At 38.0% G+C, this 19,541-nt stretch overlaps 1 protein-coding gene and 1 pseudogene across 2 annotated transcripts in view; one reads left to right on the top strand and one right to left on the bottom strand.

Moving 5' to 3' along the window:
- LRPPRC (leucine rich pentatricopeptide repeat containing) overlaps positions 1–19,541 on the bottom strand; it is a 123,665-nt gene that overhangs the window by 68,900 nt on the left and 35,224 nt on the right. The window contains exons 13-14 of the mRNA XM_026456105.1: positions 17,002–17,095; positions 13,549–13,615 (exon numbers count right to left, since the gene is read on the bottom strand). Coding sequence (XP_026311890.1) covers positions 13,549–13,615; positions 17,002–17,095 — 161 coding nt within the window. The remainder of the gene's footprint in view (positions 1–13,548; positions 13,616–17,001; positions 17,096–19,541) is intronic.
- On the top strand, positions 7,504–8,834 carry LOC111550421 (annotated as a pseudogene). The gene has a single exon (XR_002734028.3). The product of XR_002734028.3 is annotated as a methylmalonic aciduria and homocystinuria type D protein, mitochondrial pseudogene (transcript).

The following is a 19,541-nucleotide window of genomic DNA, read 5'->3' on the forward strand; positions in this document are numbered from 1 at the left end:
CCAGCCTGACCAACATGGTGAAACCCCGTCTCTACTAAAAATACAAAAATTAGCCGGGCGTGTTGGTGGATGCCCGTAATCCAGGCTACTCGGGAGGCTGAGGCAGGAGAAATGCCTGAACTCAGGAGGCGGAGGTTGCAGTGAGCCGAGATCCCGCCACTGCATTCCAGCCTGGCAGACAGAGTGAGTCTCAAAGTGACTGCCCACAGATTGCTGGTTACTTGTAATGAAAAAAATAGTGACTACATAATAGAGAAATCCCAACACCTGGACCGGGTGGTCAAAACTAATGTGCCTTTAAATATAATTCCGTGAGAAGACAAGAGTATCACTCATGTGGTCTTCCAGCAGGGGATAACTTGAAGCTATAAAGAATAATATACAGTAAAATCAGATAAAAATTAGGTATCTTTTTCGGTTAGGCTACAAAGAGCTTTAATTCCAAGGAATTTTGACCTGCCAATAGCCTACCACATTTGAAAAATAGGACAAGGAAAGTAGGGAAAAATCAGAGTTTGCAAGAAAGCGAGAGGCTAATGTGCCAGAGTGCATAATATTAAGTGGTAAAACTTGGAATGGTTCCTTTGCTGTATCCTGGACCCATTTGGGCATTTGATGAATTCTGCTTCTCAACTAGGATTAATTTTGTCAGGTATGATATTATGGTGGTTATGTTGTTTTATTTAAAATAAGTTCTGAGATATATACTAAAGTATTTATGGGTAGATGACAAAGATCCATAGTTAGTTTTAATGGTCCAGGAAAGAAAGAGACAGAAGGGGAATGGTAAAACAGGACTGCCAAAATCTTGGCTGTTAAAGCTGGGGGATGGGTACATGGGAGCTGTACTTTAAAAAAATAAACACATATGATGTCCAGTCTAAATTTTGTACTTCTATTTTAACTCTCAACATTAGTAAGCTGGGCTTCCTCTTTTTTTTTTAAGTTACTTTAACCATATATTTTTATCAAAGTATCAACTTACTGTCAAATAAAAAATAGTTAAGGCTGGGCGTGGTGACTCACACCTGTAATCCCAGCACTTTGGGAGGCTGAGGCGGGTGTATCACCTGAGGTCGAGAGTTCAAGACCAGCCTGACCAACATGGAGAAACCCCATCTCTACTAAAAATACAAAATTAGCCAGGTGTGGTGGTACATGCCAGTAATCCCAGCTACTCAGGAGGCTGAGGCAGGAGAATGGCTTGAACCCGGGGGGCGGAGGTTGCTGTGAGCTGAGATCGCGCCATTGCACTCTAGCCTGGGCAACAAGAGTGAAACTCCATCTCAAAAAAAAAAAAAAAAAGTTACAATATTAAGTTGCCCTCAAACTTGGCATGAAGTATCTAAGGAAGGCATGGAGATAAACTTTCAAAATTTCACATATACCTAAAACAACTGAAAATGTCTAAAAGCACTACCTTGAATGTGAAGCTTCATGGTGAATGGCACAGGTTTGAAACCAAAACAAAAAAATACAGAATCCTTCAAAACCAGGTTATTGTAAGGAATAGTTACCAGTTCCCAATCCGATGCAATCTGACTTCTGGCCCCAAATTCCACTGAAACTACTCATGCTAAAATTACCAATGATTTTAATTCAAAATTCAACTAACATCTTTTTGGTCCTCTTTGACTAAGTTTTGGAATTTGTGGTGTTGTTAGCCATTATCTGCTAGGTGCTACTCAATCTCTTTCAGGAACTGTCCTTCCCTACGTGCCCCTTAAAAGTGACCCAGACTTTGTACTAGGTCCTAAGTGCATTATATTTTTTATCTTAAAGACAATTCTGCAAATACATATTTAAGTTCTTTGTTTCCCAGAAGAGGAAACAAATTTGGTAAGGCAATGTAAAATACCTTCAACTGGAAATTCCACAGTTCCCTCAAAGGATCCCATAAAGTGTGAATGATCTCCTAATGTTTCCTGTCTCCCTATATAGCTTTACCTGTATTATCCCCTTTGAATATATGTCAATCTTAACTTCATCATGTAAACCTTTCAATGACTTGAAGCCATGTGACTCAAGGTCCAAATATCCTAATTTAGAATGAGACTACTCACAAAGACCCCTAGGCTACCATTTTGGCTTTATTTCTTCTAATTATTTCATAGTTTCTTAAGCTACTACCAATCTACTTACACTTCCCCAGAACCACTGCTCTTTCAGCCTCAATGTCTCTTCCCTTCCCCTCCACAAATTCAATATGCATCTCAGCAATTTCTCTGCAGCTCCTGCCCTGATTCATCCCTTCCCCAACCTTGGCAGAAGACAGAGTACCTTCTATAAACATTCACAGTTATGAAGACTAGTTTGCAGTTGCTTTCTTATTTTCATACTGTGAACAACGCTGGGGTAGGAAGTTTCCTATTCATATTTAAACGGTCCATTATGTAGCATTCATAGCCCTTGGCACACACTAATAAGAACTAATATTTTCTGGGCACTCACAAATGCATTAAACAGTTTTCTAAGCACTTTGACTTATTTAATGGTCATAACATCTTCACTTTAAGCGCAATTATCAGAACCATTATAAAGATGAAGAACTGAGGAGCAAAGTAGTTTTAAAACTTATGCAGGCGTTTTCTGAGTAAGCTGTGGATGCGAGACTAACAATTTCCATCTAAATTTGGTCCTTTCCAATACCCCACTGCAATAAAAAGATTTTTTTCAATGACACATAAAATAACTGGGAAGTACATGTAACTAGAAATAAATAATACAGATAGAGAAGTGATAAGCAATTTAGTAGTAAAGAGAATGTCAAAATCTCAAGACATCAGTGAAGAAATCTAGAACCAAACTTATACAATAGAATCTCCATTACCAAGGTAGAAGAAACGAGACTACACTCGGAAGGTCCCTTAGATCCTCTCCCTCAGCTGGGAGGCTACACCCCTCCCTCCAACAGCAGCAGCAGACACCTGGAGGATTCTTCTCTGAAGGGTAAAACAGTCAATCCCTGGAGAACTGAGAATTAAGTAACTATACACTCTACACGATAAACACAGGAGTCTCTAGTACTCTCCCTCATGCAGTGTCCTGGAAGATGTTTCACTGGGGAATGCCCTATCCTATGAGGAAAGACACAAAGATACAATGACAATCTCAACAGCCACTCAGCTATCCCTAGAACAAGGCACCAAGTCAACACACCCCACTAACAAACTCAGAGCTTCGGATGGCTTTTTGCATTTCCTACTTTTAAGGATTCCCAGATATTCAGGGGGGAAAAAAGGAAAACAGTATACACACACACAAACTTGAAGACAGTAGACAATAAGCATGAAGAAGGAAGCCTTGCAAAAAACTATTACTGGCCGGGCACGGTGGCTCACGCCTGTAATCCCAGCACTACGGGAGGCCGAGGCAGGCGGATCACGAGGTCAGGAGATCGAGACCATCCTGACTAATACGGTGAAACCCCGTCTCTACTAAAAATACAAAAAATTAGCCAGGCGCGGTGGTGGGCGCCTGTAGTCCCAGCTACTCAGGAGGCGGACGCAGGAGAATGGTGTGAACCCGGGAGGCGGAGCTTGCAGTGAGCCGAGATCGCGCCCCTGCACTCCAGTCTAGGCAACAGAGCAACAGAGCGAGACTCCGTCTCAAAAAACAAACAAACAAACTAACAAAAAAACTATATTTCCTATGAGAGGCCAGGTGCGGGGTGGCTCACGCCTATAATCCAAGCACTTTGCAAGGCTGAGGCAGCCAGATAGCTCGAACTCACAAGTTCAAGACCAGCCTGGTTAACATGGAGCATCTCCATCTCTGCAAAAGATACAAAAATTAGCCAGGCATGGTGGCACACACCTGTAGTCAAAGCTACTTGGGAGGCTGAGGCAGGAGAATGGCTTGAACTTGGAAGGTGGAGGTTGCAGTGAGCCAAGATCGCACCACTGCACTCCAGCCTGGGTGATAGAGCCAGACCTTGTTTCAAAAAAAAAAAAAAGAAGGCCTGTGAGAGATAAAGACTTGATATCTATGAGACAGTAAGATGTTATTTTACAAAAGAAACACTTTGGGAATGCAAAAGAGATTTTGGAAATAAAAAAGGGATAGCAGAAACAAAAAATTCAACAGAAGAGGCAGAAGATAAGGTTGAAGAAATATCACAGAAAGTGGAACCTAAGAACCAAGAAAAGCAAAGGAGGAGAAAAAAAGAAAGCACCAGTCTAAGAGTTTCAGAAAGAGAGAAAAAATTATTTCTAACACTAAAATTTTCCAGAGCTGAGGGATATAAGTGGTCAAATTAAAAGGAGCCACTGAGCATGCAGCACAATTGACAAAATACAAAAAACAAAACAAAACAAATAAACTCATACATAAGGTTGCTCTATAGTGAAACGTCATAACACTAGTGGTCAAGAGATTCTTAAGTTCCAGAAGATTCTAGAAACTTCCAAAAATCATTCTAGAAATTCCAGAATACTAATGATAAAATGAAGCTATACAAATTTCCAGAGATAAATAAGTTGCTTAATTGTCAAATGTCAAAACAATAGAGATAAAGGAAAGATTCTACAAACTTTCAGAGGATGTTCTATAAAAAGAAGTTACATATAAAGGGTCAGGAATCAGAATGGCTTAAATCTTTCAACAGTAACACTGTAAAGAAAACATGGAGCAATACCTTCAAAATTATAAACAAACATTAGTTCCAACTCAGAATTCTATACATAGGCAAACTCTCAATCCTTTCTGAGGCTAGAATATAGGTATTCAAGGTCTCAAAAAAATTTACCTTCAATATGCTTTTCTCGAGAAGCTACTCGAGAAGGTTGTCCTCTATAAAAAGACTAAACTAAGAAAAAAGAAAAGTATCAGATACAGAAAGCAAAAAGATTCAACTTGGAAGAAAAGAACAAAAGAGAATCTCCTAGATGAAAATGTAGTGAGAACCCAGTGAAGGAAAGCAACTAACCAGTCCAGAGTGTGGACCCTCACCACCAAGGTCTCTGTCACTGTATCTCTTTTTTAACCTAAGGTAACAATGAATCTACATTATCTGTATTGTTTTGACCATGTAATGATACAATACTTCCTCGGCCTTTCATGCCCTGCTGCTTGGACAGTCTGAGAACATTCATTTCACCCACAAAAGTGTTCTACTCTGACACATTCCTGAAAGTTTGAGGAAGTGAGTTTAGGTGCAGAACACATGTACGTATCTGTAGATACTTCTGCCAGATGCCTGGCATTCAGCCATAGATTTCTCAAACATGGTAAATTCATCCTCTTTCTCAGGACTCACTCACACATGACCTTCCTCACTGACTTCCCTAGAAGGGTCTTTTGTAAACTTTTAGGAAAACTGAAGCCAGACCCTAACCCAGAGACTATTCAGTCTATATTTCCTGGCAGTGTTGCTTCTTCCTTATTGCCAAATTTCTGTATGTTAATCAGTCTTTCAAAACTAAATTATATATTGCTTGGGGGTTAGCTAAAAGTGGCTTATTTAGGAAAGCAAGGGAATGACATACACAAGCCTCAACAGCAGGCACACCTCAACAGCAGGGGAAGGCATCATGGGATTGAGAAGGAGCACACAAGAGGCTTTTAGGATCCTACTGACATTCTGTGTCCTGGTCTCAGAGGTGGGTACCATGTATTTGATTTATCTTTTTTATATGGTACATTTAAGTTTTAGATATGCCTCTGAATGTATAATACAGTTCATAATAAAAAAGAAAAAATTAAATTTCCAGGTTCTCCAAAGGAATAAAATAATGAAGTAATTTTGAACCCAGGCAGTTTGGCTACGAGCTCTGGCATTTGCTATTTGATAAACTAACAAATTTTAGGTAGAACTCATTTAAGTCAGGGTTCTACATTTTATTGATGTTTTACATACCATGTGATCGTGGCAAGTTAATTAACATTTCAATGTCTCCATTGTCTAATACGAACAATAGAAAGACAAACTCTTGTCTTCTCTTCTGCCCACAACCAAATGAAGTTTGTGAGGAAGCGGCATTTAAGAAATGACACTGTTTTCTCTACACCTAATTCCATTTACACTTTTCTTCCTGTTTGAAGAACAAGTTTGGAGAAAAGGTTAACCCCATATGTCTGCTGAGATTCAATTTCAGCTTTCAAGTGAGATTTTTCTAGCAGGACAACAGAATTTTAAAGAAACATGTTGCCAAATCATGAAGAACAGTAACATTCTACTGCTATTATAGACAGAGGAGTCTACAAACTCTGGACAACTCTAACAGTACTTTTGTAAATTTCATACAGCACTATGAATAGCCCCCAAATGGTTTCTAAATGAGAATACTATTTTCAAAACTTTTAAATTCTCCTTTAAAGACACAGGAGGCAGGGCGCGGTGGCTCATGCCTGTAATCCCAGCACTCTGGGAGGCCGAGACAGGCGGATCACGACGTCAGGAGATCAAGACCATCCTGGCTAACACGGTGAAACCCCGTCTCTACTAAAAAATACAAAAAACTAGCTGGGCGAGGTGGCGGGCACCTGTAGTCCCAGCTACTCGGGAGGCTGAGGCAGGAGAATGGCATAAACCCGGGAGGTGGAGCTTACAGTGAGCCAAGATCTGGCCACTGCACTCCAGCCTGGGTGACAGAGTGAGACTGTCTCAAAAAAAAAAAAAAAGACACAGATAGGGCCTACTAAAAAAAGACACTTTCAAAGTATTGACAAAGCAGTACAGCCATTTAGATACTCTTCTTTCTACTGTACATACTAAAAAACAGGGACACTGAAATGTTAATTAGCTTGCCATGATCACATAGCATGTAAAATATAAATGAAATGTAGAACCTAGACTTAAATGAGTTATATCTAAAAGCCTGTGATCTTAACCAGCTTTAACTTTATTAAACACAGCCTCTCTTCCATTTGCCTAACGTATGTATGTACATTCCTCCCATCACTTCCCCCAACTTTCTTCTCTTTGTATAACATTTCTGTGTTATCTCTGAGAGCTCATACTAACATATATGCATTCAATTTCCATTTCCTACTAAACTGTGGTTTTTTAAAAAAAACCACTAAATATTTTATTTCATATAATATTTAAGGCAGAGCAAAATCAGATATATTCAACCTTCTTTCCTCCAATGTAAAACAGAAATCAAATTAAGAATATGGTGTTAGGCAAGAAAAATAATCACGCTGCATGCCGGTGGCAATCCAGAAAGTTCAACTTACACATGTGAGGGCAGAAAGGGTTAAAATCAAAGAGCCAGGCTGGTCTTGAACTGCTGGACTCAAGCTGATTCTCCAGCCTCAGTATCCCAAAGTGCTGGGATTATACAGGTATGAGCCGCACCCCTAGTCTCAATATGTGAATTCTAACAATGAAATACATATCCAAATTTCCTTTAGATTTAGCTAAAGTGACTATGGTATCTAATTATAATGTTCTTTAACTTTTTAGATTTTGGATTAACTCTGAATAATCATTTTTAGCAATTATTTTTGCCAAGAGATTCACTTTTGGTGACTCTCTTAAAAGCTAATCATTGTGAGAGTCTGGTTCTGGGACAGCTGGGGACAGTGGTGGAACCTGGAATAACTTTACCAAAGGAAAGCTATTTTGCAAACTGTCCTCTCCAGTGGAGATGGCCAATGTGCTTTGTAACAGAGCCAGACTGGTTTCCTATCTCCCAGGATTTTGCTTTTTAGTTAAAAGGGTTGTCAATCCCAGAGCCTTTTCGACTGCAGGATTGTCAGGTTCGGATGAGTCTCACGTGGCCGCTGCAACTCCAGATATATGCTCTCGAACAGTGTGGCCTGATGAAACTAGGGGACTCTTCGGACCTCAAGATCAGAGGTTCCAGCTTCCTGGGAACATAGGTTTTGATTGTCACCTCAATGGGACTGCTTCACAGAAGAAAAGCCTGGTTCAAAAAAATTTGCCTGATGTTCTAGCAGAACCTTTATCAAGTGAAAGACATGAGTTTGTGATGGCACAATATGTGAATGAATTTCAGGGTAATGATGCACCTGTTGAACAAGAAATTAACAGTGCAGAAACTTACTTTGAAAGTGCCAGAGTAGAGTGTGCAATACAAACATGTCCAGAATTGCTGCGAAAAGATTTTGAATCACTGTTTCCAGAAGTAGCTAATAACAAACTACTGATTCTGACTGTAACACAGAAAACTAAGAATGATATGACTGTTTGGAGTGAAGAAGTAGAAATTGAAAGAGAAGTGCTCTTAGAAAAGTTCATCAACAGTGCTAAGGAAATTTGCTACGCTCTTTGAGCTGAGGGATATTGGGCTGACTTTATTGACCCATCATCTGGTTTGGCATTTTTTGGACCATATACAAACAACACTCTTTTTGAAACTGATGAACGCTACCGACATTTAGGATTCTCTGTTGATGACCTTGGATGCTGTAAAGTGATTCGTCATAGTCTCTGGGGTACCCATGTAGTTGTAGGAAGTATCTTCACTAATGCAACACCAGACAGCCATATTATGAAGAAATTAAGTGGAAATTAGCAGAAATGTCCATTTATTTGCTGTACTATTTGTATGTGATCTTTGCATTGATCTGTAGACACTGTCAGACTAAAGTTTTTAAAATAGACTTATTTCTAAGTATTTATTTCAGCATTTATGAATTTACAACATTGGCAAGTGATTTGGGACTTTAAAATTGCAAATCTTCGTTATTCATATCATTGAATACACATTGAGCACATCCACATTGTATGGGATGTGGTAATTAGCTTGTAACCAGGGTATGATCTGCTATTGTTATTTCTCCCCTTTTTTGGAAAAAGGCCTCAGTTTTAATTATTTTCTTCCCAAAATAAATCACACATTTGGTTACAAAAAAAAAAAAAAAAAGCTAATCATTGTAGGAGTTGCAGGTAGTTAAACCTGGCTCTACCGGCAATGTAAATCAATGCCAGTAAGTTTTCTCTTAGTCACTCAGCCAATTCTAAAGTTGCTAGAGTACAGTGGGACCCTCAGGAGCACAACAGGTGACTGTTTCAATAACTATACTGACAAAGGGATTTTTAAATATACTAGTTAATCTGACATCAAAAAAAAAAAAAATACACTGGCTACGTTAATGCCAAGATAATGAATTGCAATTACATCAATTACATTTTGAATTTTTAGTAGTTTTCGGAGTAGAAGAAAAAGAAAGAAATCACCTGTAGTCACGCAAGTGCTCTGAATTATGCACATATTCTTATGAAAAATGCCAAGTTACCACAACCTAAAAATTTTTATCTACAATAAGAAAAATGAATCAACAGTATACAGTTTTAGGACCTACATGTTGAAATATGTTCCTGGAAGGAATCCGCTTAACTTATTTTTACTATGTCAAGAATAACGATGGATTTGTAACTATGCAAACACGGGAGGCTCCTGGGTAATGTCCTCTTTGTTAAACATATTTAAACATTTTATCTAACTCTAAAGTGGAAAGTTAAAAAAATGATCAATCTGTGGCTATTTTTAAACCCAGGAATCAATTAAAAATTTTAGATGCTAACAAACAGGGAAAGCACCAAAAAGGATGTAAGTCAGGAGAGAAGCAAAGCACCTAGCCTGGTGTGGTTTAAAGATAAGGTAACCTTTCCAATATTTTCAATGTATCTTTTCAAATAAAAATATAAATAATCTGAAAGCATAGATAAATTCAGTTATAGTATACATAATCCAATCACTAAAAACAAAACAAAGACACCAAGATTCTCAGAGCTTCTAGCTGGGCTTCTTCCACTAACAATAGTATCAACTCTTCTCTTAAAGATACTCAATAATGGTCAGGCCAGTGGTTCATTCCTGTAATCCCAGTACTTTGGGAGGCCAACACTGAAGGTTCGCTTGAGCCCAGGAGTTTGACAGCACCCCGGGCAACATAGCGAAACCTCATCTCCATTTTGAAAAAAAAAAAAGAAAAAAAAACTCAGTAACTTTTCCAAATACCAAACTGAACACCCTCTTTCTATAGGGCTATCTCTCCTCCATCTCTGCAGCTTGCAACACTGACTACAAACTCCTTTGACTCCTTCCAGTAACTATCCAAGATCTTATCCTTGTATTTCTCTCTCATCTCTGCAACAAGGTTAAAAAAAAAAATAATGTATTTCACATGCGATAGTGTATAGATAAATATCCCTCAAATGCAACACCTTATAAATTGACAAGAAAAACTGTATCACCTAGTAGAAAACTGGCAAAGAATTTAAATAGGCATTTCATAGAAGAAGAAATCCAAATGGCCAATAAGTATGTTCTAACCCTGCTTAATAGGAAGACGCAAATTGAAAATTATACATTGAGATGTCATTTCTCATCCATCAGCTAGGCCAAAATTAAAAAGCATTACAATGTCTAATACCTGTATGTTTGCAGGAAGTGGGTACTCTCATACATTGCTGGTAGAAGTGTGAATTGCTAATCTAAGTATGAGCTAATACAACTTTTTCTGGAAAGTAGTATGGTAGTAGCTATTAAAATAAAGAATACATACACTCTTGAAAACAGATGTCTCTTTTTCACATTCTAGCCACTGAGGGGGGAAAAACTAATGTATATATAATACATATACACACACATGCATGCATGTGCACACACACACACATATATGGACATAATATTTAATGTGCCACTTTGTTTTGGTAGTGGCAAAAATTAGAAGCAATCTGAGTCCATTAATAAAGGAGTGACTGAAAATTTATGGTATAGCCATACCATGGAATCCTCTCCAGATATTAATAAACACTTAGATTTATATCAGTAGACCAAGAGGTGTTCATGAAGTATTGTTAAGTGCAAAATAAAGATAAGGAGTAGTATGTAAAGTATGATATATTACTTTTGTTTAAACAAAACAAAATTTCAAACACCTCTTACAAGTTTCTGCTTCTATACAGAGAAAAGCATGGAAGGATACACTCCAGGCTCTTATTTGGCTTCCATGATAAGGGTTTTTATAGGGAGAGGGAAAGTACTTCATGAACTCCATTAAATTATAGTCATAATTTTATAATATGCATCTTTTGCGGGGAAAATTGAGCCATAGCTTTCAACAAATTCTCAAAGGGATCAATGAATCAAAAAAGATTTGGGCGGCAGGTGCAGTGGCTCACACCTGTAATCCCAGCACTTTGGGAGGCAGAGGTGGGAGGGTCACCTGAGGCCAGGAGTTCAAGACCAGCCTGGGCAACATGGTGAGACTCCATCTCCACAAAAAAATTTTAAAATTGGCTGGGCGCGGTGGCTCAAGCCTGTAATCCCAGCACTTTGGGAGGCCGAGACGGGTGGATCACGAGGTCAGGAGATCGAGACCATCCTGACTAACATGGTGAAACCCCGTCTCTACTAAAAAATACAAAAAACTAGCAGGGCAAGGTGGCGGGCACCTGTAGTCCCAGCTACTCGGGAGGCTGAGGCAGGAGAATGGCATAAACCTGGGAGGCAGAGCTTGCAGTGAGCTGAGATTCGGCCACTGCACTCCAGCCTGGGCGACAGAGCAAGGCTCCGTCTCAAAAAAAAAAAAAAAAAAAATTTAAAATTAGCTGGGCGTGGTAGTGCACATCTGTAGTCTCGGCTAAATGGGAGCCTGAAGCAGGAGGATTACTTGAGCTCAGGAGATGGAGGCTGCAATGAGCCACTGCAGTACCACTGCACTGCAGCCTGGGTGACAGAGCAAGATTCTGTCTCAAAAAAAAAAAAAAAGAAAAGAAAAGAAAATTATGAATCACTGTGCTATATTGCTTCTCTCAACAGAACAGCGTGGGCAACACAGTGAGATCCCATCACCACAAAAAAATTTTAAAACTCAGCCAGGCATGGTGGCACGCGCCCCTAGTCCCAGCTGCTCAGGAGGGTAAGATGTGAGGATCGCTTGAGCCCGGGAGGTAAATGCTGCAGTAGGTTGTGATTGCACCACTGCACTCCAGCCTTGCTTGGGGACAGAGCAAGACCTTATCTCAAAAAAAGAAACTCATCCTTGTATTAACTACCAATAACTAATTCAACAAAGATTACCCATGGCTGCTAAAACCAAGGACGGAAAAGTAATGGAAAAACAGGGTAGACACAGTCTCAAATTATCACCCCATAGTATTCTTAGTAATTACAAACTGGATGAAGTGCCTCTGCAAGAGAGATGTGGGAATCACCATCTTAACCAAGTGATCAAACTTAGGTGATGGCATCATTATTGCACGCCTGCCTTTATATCTGTTGATGTGATATAATATAAGATGTGCCCATCACCTATGGAGTATTCTTGCTAAAAATGCTTAATCTGAGTCTCATGATGGGGAAAAACAAAAATCAGAAAAATACAAAATGTGGAAGAGACATTCCAGCCTAGGCGCTTCAAAAAAAAAAGCCAGAGTTATTAAAAAACAAACAAAAAAGGTAAGGAAATTGTTCTGAATTAAGATAATAAAGAGATGCAGCAATCAAATCCAATGCATCAATTTAATTGACTCCTCAGTCAAAAAGTGAAACATCTATAAAGGAAACTTGTTAAAGTGGGAAAATCTGAACATGGACTACATATATCAGATGGTGGTACAGTATTGTTGATTTTTAAAGAGTGATACTGATGTTGTGATTTTAGAGATGACTTTATTCTTAAGAGAAATATGCTGAAAGATCCAGTGTCATAATGTCTACAACTTCAAGTGGTTCAGCCAAAAAGAAAAAAACGTGTGTGTGTGTACTTGCTGTTTAGAGAAAGAGGGTATGAGAGAAAGTAAACATGGCAAAATATTAACAACTGGCAAATCTACACAAAGGGTAATACAGAGGACGGGCACAGTGGGTCATGCCTATAATCCCAGCACTTTGGGAGGCCGAGGCAGGTGAATCGCTTGAGGTAAGGAGTTCGAGACCAGCCTGGCCAACATGGTGAAACTCCACCTCTACTAAAAATACAAAACTTAGCTGGGCATGGTGGTGGGCACCTGTAGTCCCAGCTACTCAGGAGGCTGAGGCAGGAGAATCACCTGCACCCAGGAGGCAGAAGTTGCAGTGAGCTGGGATCACACCACTCCATCACAGCCTGGGCGACAAAGCAAGACTCCGTCTCAAAAAAATAAATCAGATAAAAAAGGGTAGTACGGGAGTATTTCCTTTCACTATTCTTTCAGTTTTTATGTTTATCTATTTTCAAAATAACAAAATTGGAAGGACAAGGTCATTAACATTCTCTGAGCACACAGAAGGGAAGAATGATACTTCACTGAATAAAAGTCACCTTGTAATTAAATGCTCAAACAATAAGCTGAACATACATATGCAAATTTGTCTGTAACTCCAACTTGCCATTTTGAAACAGGACTTTCTTCCTGGAAACAGGATCTTTACCAAACCTATATGTATTTCTTGGAAAAGATGATACAAAGCTACCTAAATTTAATTCAATGACTTAAAAGGAAAAATTAAATAGGCAAAGGTTATTTCAGGTAAACTGAATGTACACTGAAAGATAAAAATATCTGTATTTTTCCACATGCAGTAAGTCAAAAGGACAGGAGAATTCAGTCCATATTCAGGCAAGGAACATTTAAGTTGATCATCTTACCTCCTAAAGCCTAGCAGTAGGCTACTTCTTATAGACTGCAGCGAGAGAGGCAATGTATTTGATTCCACTGCAAAAGAAAATGACCATCATTAAATCTCAGAACAAATTAAAAAACCCTGCATTATCAAACTGAAAACATATTTATATCAATACCTTTTAGTTTTCATTTTGGAAATTGTATTTAAAAAATAAAAAATGTTTTCATACAAAATTAAACAATGCAGTAATATATATCTGCAATATAAGCTATCCTTTTAATGTATTTTTAAATTTCATGAATATATACAACTAATTAATTTATAAATATCTTTTCCTATAAATGGCAATTACTAATATAACAGCAGACTCAGAGTCAGCCTGGTACACATACTGAGGCTGTATGTTGTTGGACATGGTGGCACCATGAAGAGAGAGACTGTAATACCCTACAGGACTTTTGTTCTTTAAATAACAGACGAGAGGAAAAATTCTTTTCTCAGAGAGGTGTTGGGTTCTGTTGAACCATTCATACTTTCTCATTTCATTTTTCACTATGATCAAGGACCTGCACTCACAGAAGACTAACCACCTAAAGTAATAATAAAACAGGTCACATGTCTGTTATGTAATTGACTTACATTGATCTTTCACTTTTCTGAGTATTTGTTTGCTCTACTACTCATTTTGACATTCAACAGTCTACAACCTTGTATGTTTCAATGCTGACATTATAAGCCTGATTTAAATTGTGTAAGAATCACACCTTACACTGACTCTTCACATAACCGTTGCCAAACTAGCAAGGGATGAGATCACAGGAAGCATTCCCTGAATTTATTTTTCCCTGCAATTGTATTAAAATGGAACCATGTTATAAGTAATTGAGTTAATCTTTCACTATAACGGTACTGTGGCTATTGAATAATACAAAAAGGATGGGATTAGAGAGGAATTCATAGTAGAAGCAAATTCTGAAGACAATAAATACAGTTTAAGTGAAGGTTAAGATACCCGGTTTCATTAAAGAAAAATCCCATGGGAAAAGTCATGGTCCATTTTCAGTGTTCATCTCCCCAAAAGTAACAAATTAACCCACACACGTAAGGAGAATTGTTTTAAATCAGCTGCTATATTCCCTGAACAAGGAGCCTAAGTTTCTCAGTGCTTTTACAGCATTTGAAAATCTAAGTCATTTTTAAAATGACCTGCACTGAGTCACTCAAGGAATTTTAAAGGGAACACAACCACATGCTTCTTAGCAACTTTGAATTTTATATGATCAAATTAATTTTCCATGCCTACAAAAACAAGTAGGAAAATGTTCTCTACTACTACAAAATGTAATCAAGATAACCCATTTACTCTTCTTTACTACCTGACATTTCCTGTGAGGTAGTAACCAGTAGTGCATTCCTAAGAGCTGCCTAAAGCACATACCAGCAATTATAGAATGAACAGCTCTTCAAAGACTTGGAAATCAAAGCTAGAAGGGAAGGCACTGACAGGAAAAGCTCAAATACTTGGCAAACTTCTTGGCATTTTTCTTTTTCAAATCTAATAAACAACCTCTTGAAAATTCATTTTTATACTATTCAAAATAGTATTCTACAGAATACTGTCAAGTTTTTATTCATTAAAAAGGTGACTAGAAACATCTCAGCTGGAAGGCTGCTGACAAAAAGCATCTAGTTTCCTTAGCAACAAACAAGCCAGAAAAATCAAGAGGTTGACAACGAAGTGGAATGGATGATATGATAAAAGGAAAAGGCAGCTCTCGTGGATCCACCTCGTGAGCCCAGATTCCTTGCTTGTCAGTATGGAAAATCTATGTATTATACAGAGTGGAAGGCAAAATCAATACACTCAGATAGCAGCCAGCAATAATACTCAGTATTTAACTCAAATAACTACAACAGTCACCATTTTTCATACTGGACACTTTGCCTTTCCCTTACAATATTACAACAAATATTTTAAGTGATATTCACAAGTAATACATACCAATAACCCGGTTTGTATAAAGCTTCCACCTATACAATTTGAATATAACATTAATGAGAGCTTAACTGTTAACATTTTAGGGAGCTAAAAGTTAATGTATGTCTGTGTTTTGTTTGTAAATGGCATATTTCTCAGAAGATCTGAAAAACTGTCAAGCAACACCATGGACATGTTAAAAAATAACGTCTCACCGGGCGCAGTGGCTCAAGCCTGTAATCCCAGCACTTTGGGAGGCCGAAACGGGCGGATCACGAGGTCAGGAGTTCGAGACCATCCTGGCTAACACGGTGAAACCCCATCTGTACTAAAAAATACAAAAAGCTAGCCGGGCGAGGTGGCGGACGCCTGTAGTCCCAGCTACTCGGGAGGCTGAGGCAGGAGAATGGCGTAAACCTGGGAGGCGGAGCTTGCAGTGAGCTGAGATCCGGCCACTGCACTCCAGCCCTGGCGACAGAGCGAGACTCCATCTCAAAAAATAAAAATAAAAAAATAAAAAAATAAAAAATTAGGTCTCTTAAGAACGTCTTATTTATTAATTAAAAATAAAATGCAGGTCAGGCGCAGTGGCTCACACCTGTAATCCCAGCACTTTGGGAGGCTGAGGCAGGTGGATCACTTGTGATCAGGAGTTCGAGACCAGCCTACCCAACAAGGTGAAACCTTGTCTCCACTAAAAATACAAAAAATTAACTAGGCATGGTGACACGTGCCTATAATCCCAGCTACTTGGGAGGCTGAGGCAGGAGAATCGCTTGAACCCAGGAGGCGGAGGATGCAGCGAGCCAAGTTTACGCCACTGCATTCCAGCCTAACTGACAGAGTGAGACTGTGTCTCACAAATAAATAAAATAAAATAAAGTGCAGTATGGTGAAAAGAACAAAGTTAAAGTCTGAACATCTTACTTCTGGTTCAAATCACTAACCTTGGGCAAATCATTTAACTTCTCTATGCCTTTAGTCATCTATCAATGGAGATAATTTTATTTACATGTGATAAGCATGATAAAGCACCCTAGCATTTAAAAATGTTTAGTAAACATTTGCTGTGTTTTTGTTAATGAAGACTAGAAGTCTTTGTAATAGATGTTAGTTTAAAAAACACTTCAGAAACAATATCACATTTGATTTTCACAACTCCCAGGAGTTGGGTAGTACTACCCTAAAAAGTGAAGCAAAGAGGTTAGAAGACTTCTTCTACATCACATAATCGGTGGCCAAATTATAAAGAATATCCACGTCTTCAGGATCTCCAGTCCAGCCTTCAGTCTAACACCATATTACATAAAATATTCAATGTCCTTACAACATTAAAATTACTTCCAAATTATCCACAAGTTCAGCTCATAAACCATTTTATCAGTCTGGCTTTAACAAAACATATAAAACCTTCCTTGCTTTCATTGCATGAACCACCCTGCATGCCCTCAATAGTAACTAAATCTATCAAGTTTACTGCTAATGTTGCATACTTACAAAATGATAATACAAAGTCTAAGTTCCCATTTACTGCTTCGCTTCTCAATTCAGCTTGAGAAAATGTATCACTATCAGACAGACATCCATTTTCCTGGAGATAAAGCATATATCAATGAGAATACATCTCAGCTAACAATATTTTGATATGCCAAAGTTCTTGTTTTCCTGATTCTTTGAATCACCATATTCTCTGATTTTCTAGAAAAATACATAAGCTCAGAAATTAAATTTTAGCAAAAATTTAAAGACGACATTCCAACATTCCAAATTAAATGCTTATCTTCAAATACAGATGATCTGATGCCTTTAGAGGGCCTTACTTCTGGGATAAGTTTACTACTGAGGATACTAGAACAATTCTCCCATTTAAGATAAAACAAAAATTCAATGGATTAATCTAAAATATTCTGGGGCATACAGTTTGGCCAGGATCAAATTTAATTTAATTTAACTCAGAGAGGCTCATCACTTGTCCCAACATCACTTAACAATTTAAATATATGAGTCAAAACTGAGCTCAAATACATTTATTGAATCATTTTATTATAGTATATTTAAAAAAAACCACCTAATCAGCAATAAGCAATGATAAAAAATAAATTATGGCATACCCATACAATGAAACAGCATACAAACATAAAATATATTTTGTGGAATTAAATACTGTTATGAAAAGGTGTCAAACGAAAAAGACTTCATCATGAAACAAATATGAGAGAAATGTAATTTTCCTTCAGGTCTCTAGTAGGCCAGAAACAGAGACTTTTAGGGGGAGTTTGAAAGTAATGACGCCAAAGAGAAGTATGTTTTTAAAAGGAAAATAAGAATGTTCTTTCTTTTTATTAAACTGTAGCCTCTGTCAAGTTAGGTGGGTAATAGGAACAGTATAATAAGAGTTGCTTGATAATATGAACAGTATAATTTTTTGCTAGAAGAGATTTCTCCAGCCTATTATACATCTGAAAGAATATACATGCTTAGCAATGACTATCTCAAGGAACTATGGACAGCTTGTACAGCCCTACCACTTACTCGTATTCTCTCATTTATCAACAAACATTTATTATGTAATTTCTGAAAACTGATGAAAAAATGTACTTTTTAATGTACAGCTGAAGACAAAAGATATTATCAGGCCGGGCGCAGTGGCTCACACCTGTAATGCCAGCACTTTGGGAGGCCTAGGCAGGCTGATCACCTAAGATTAGAAGTTTGAGACCAGCCTGGCCAACATGGTAAAATCCCATCTCTACTAAAAATACAAAAATTAGCCGGGTGTGGTGGTGGGTGCTTGTAATCCCAGCTACTTGGGAGGCTGAGGCAGAAGAACCATTTGAACCCGGTAGGCAGAGGAAGTTGCAGTGAGCCCAGGTCGCATCACTGCACTCTAGCCTGGGTGACAGAGCGAGACTCTGCCTCAAAAAAAAAAAAAAAAAAGAAAAAGAAAAAAGAAAAAAAGCAGATCAATACTGTGGGTTCTATTAAGCACTTAACAGAGTAGTTGTTTTCAAGCCCAAAACACTCAATACTACTGAAATTCCAGCAATGAAGGCAAGACAGTTGAGATGACAATGAAATGTAACCAAATTTGGGATAAGTTTCCAAATTAGATCTGCTGTTCCCTAAGTCACTAATGAGAAAGCCAAAGCAGTAACCAAGAAGACACTGGATCTGGGGGCTATATTTCTGCAAAGAAACAGAACATCTGAAAAAGTAAGAATATGTGGGAAAGTTACTTAAAAAAATTTTTTAACAGTAAAGTATGTATAGTACAGGCTCAACATACCCCACTAAGAACTTAGGGAAAGAGGTGAAGACACTGAAGATATAAACCCTAACACTTCAGAAGACTGTAATTATATAATTATTTTAATGAAAGAAACACTCTAACATTATTAGAAAAATCAAGGTATTATATGAATGACTGTATAGGAAACCTCTTTTAAACAACATGTTGCTTATTAAGTATTAGGTGCTCTGCCATCTTGTTCCTAATTGCAAAGCACTTTTTGTTTTGTTTCTGTAACTCATATATTCAGTGCTAAGCATTCTGTTTTGAAAGTGGAAAATGCAGCCTTTGCTAATCCAATGCACTGTCCCAATCAACATCTTCATGTGCCTCTTTATCAACAGCTTGCCTACTCTGGTAGGGACCAGAAGTATTTGGTAGGAAAACAAAGGTTTGGAGTTTAAAAAAAAAAAAAAAAAAAAAAGACAGACAGACAGAGAGAGAGAGAGACTAGTATATATACTATTAGTGCACATTTTATGAAAATTAATAGGGAAGTGAAAAATAATATTCAAAAAGTGAAAACTGAAGCAGGGTACAGTGACATGTGCCTATGATCCCAGCTACTCAAGAGGCTGAGACAGGATGATTGCTTAAGTCCAGAGTTCAAGACCAGCCTGGATAACATACTGAAACCCCTGTTTCTTTAATAAAATAAAATAAAATCTAATTTATAAATGAAAATTGCAGGTGCATTTCAGGGCAGGATCAGGAGTTAATATTGTTTTAATTTTTCCCGATATTGGCA

The sequence above is a fragment of the Piliocolobus tephrosceles genome, chromosome 15 (genome assembly GCF_002776525.5).
Source record: "Piliocolobus tephrosceles isolate RC106 chromosome 15, ASM277652v3, whole genome shotgun sequence".
Taxonomy (NCBI): Eukaryota; Metazoa; Chordata; class Mammalia; order Primates; family Cercopithecidae; genus Piliocolobus; species Piliocolobus tephrosceles.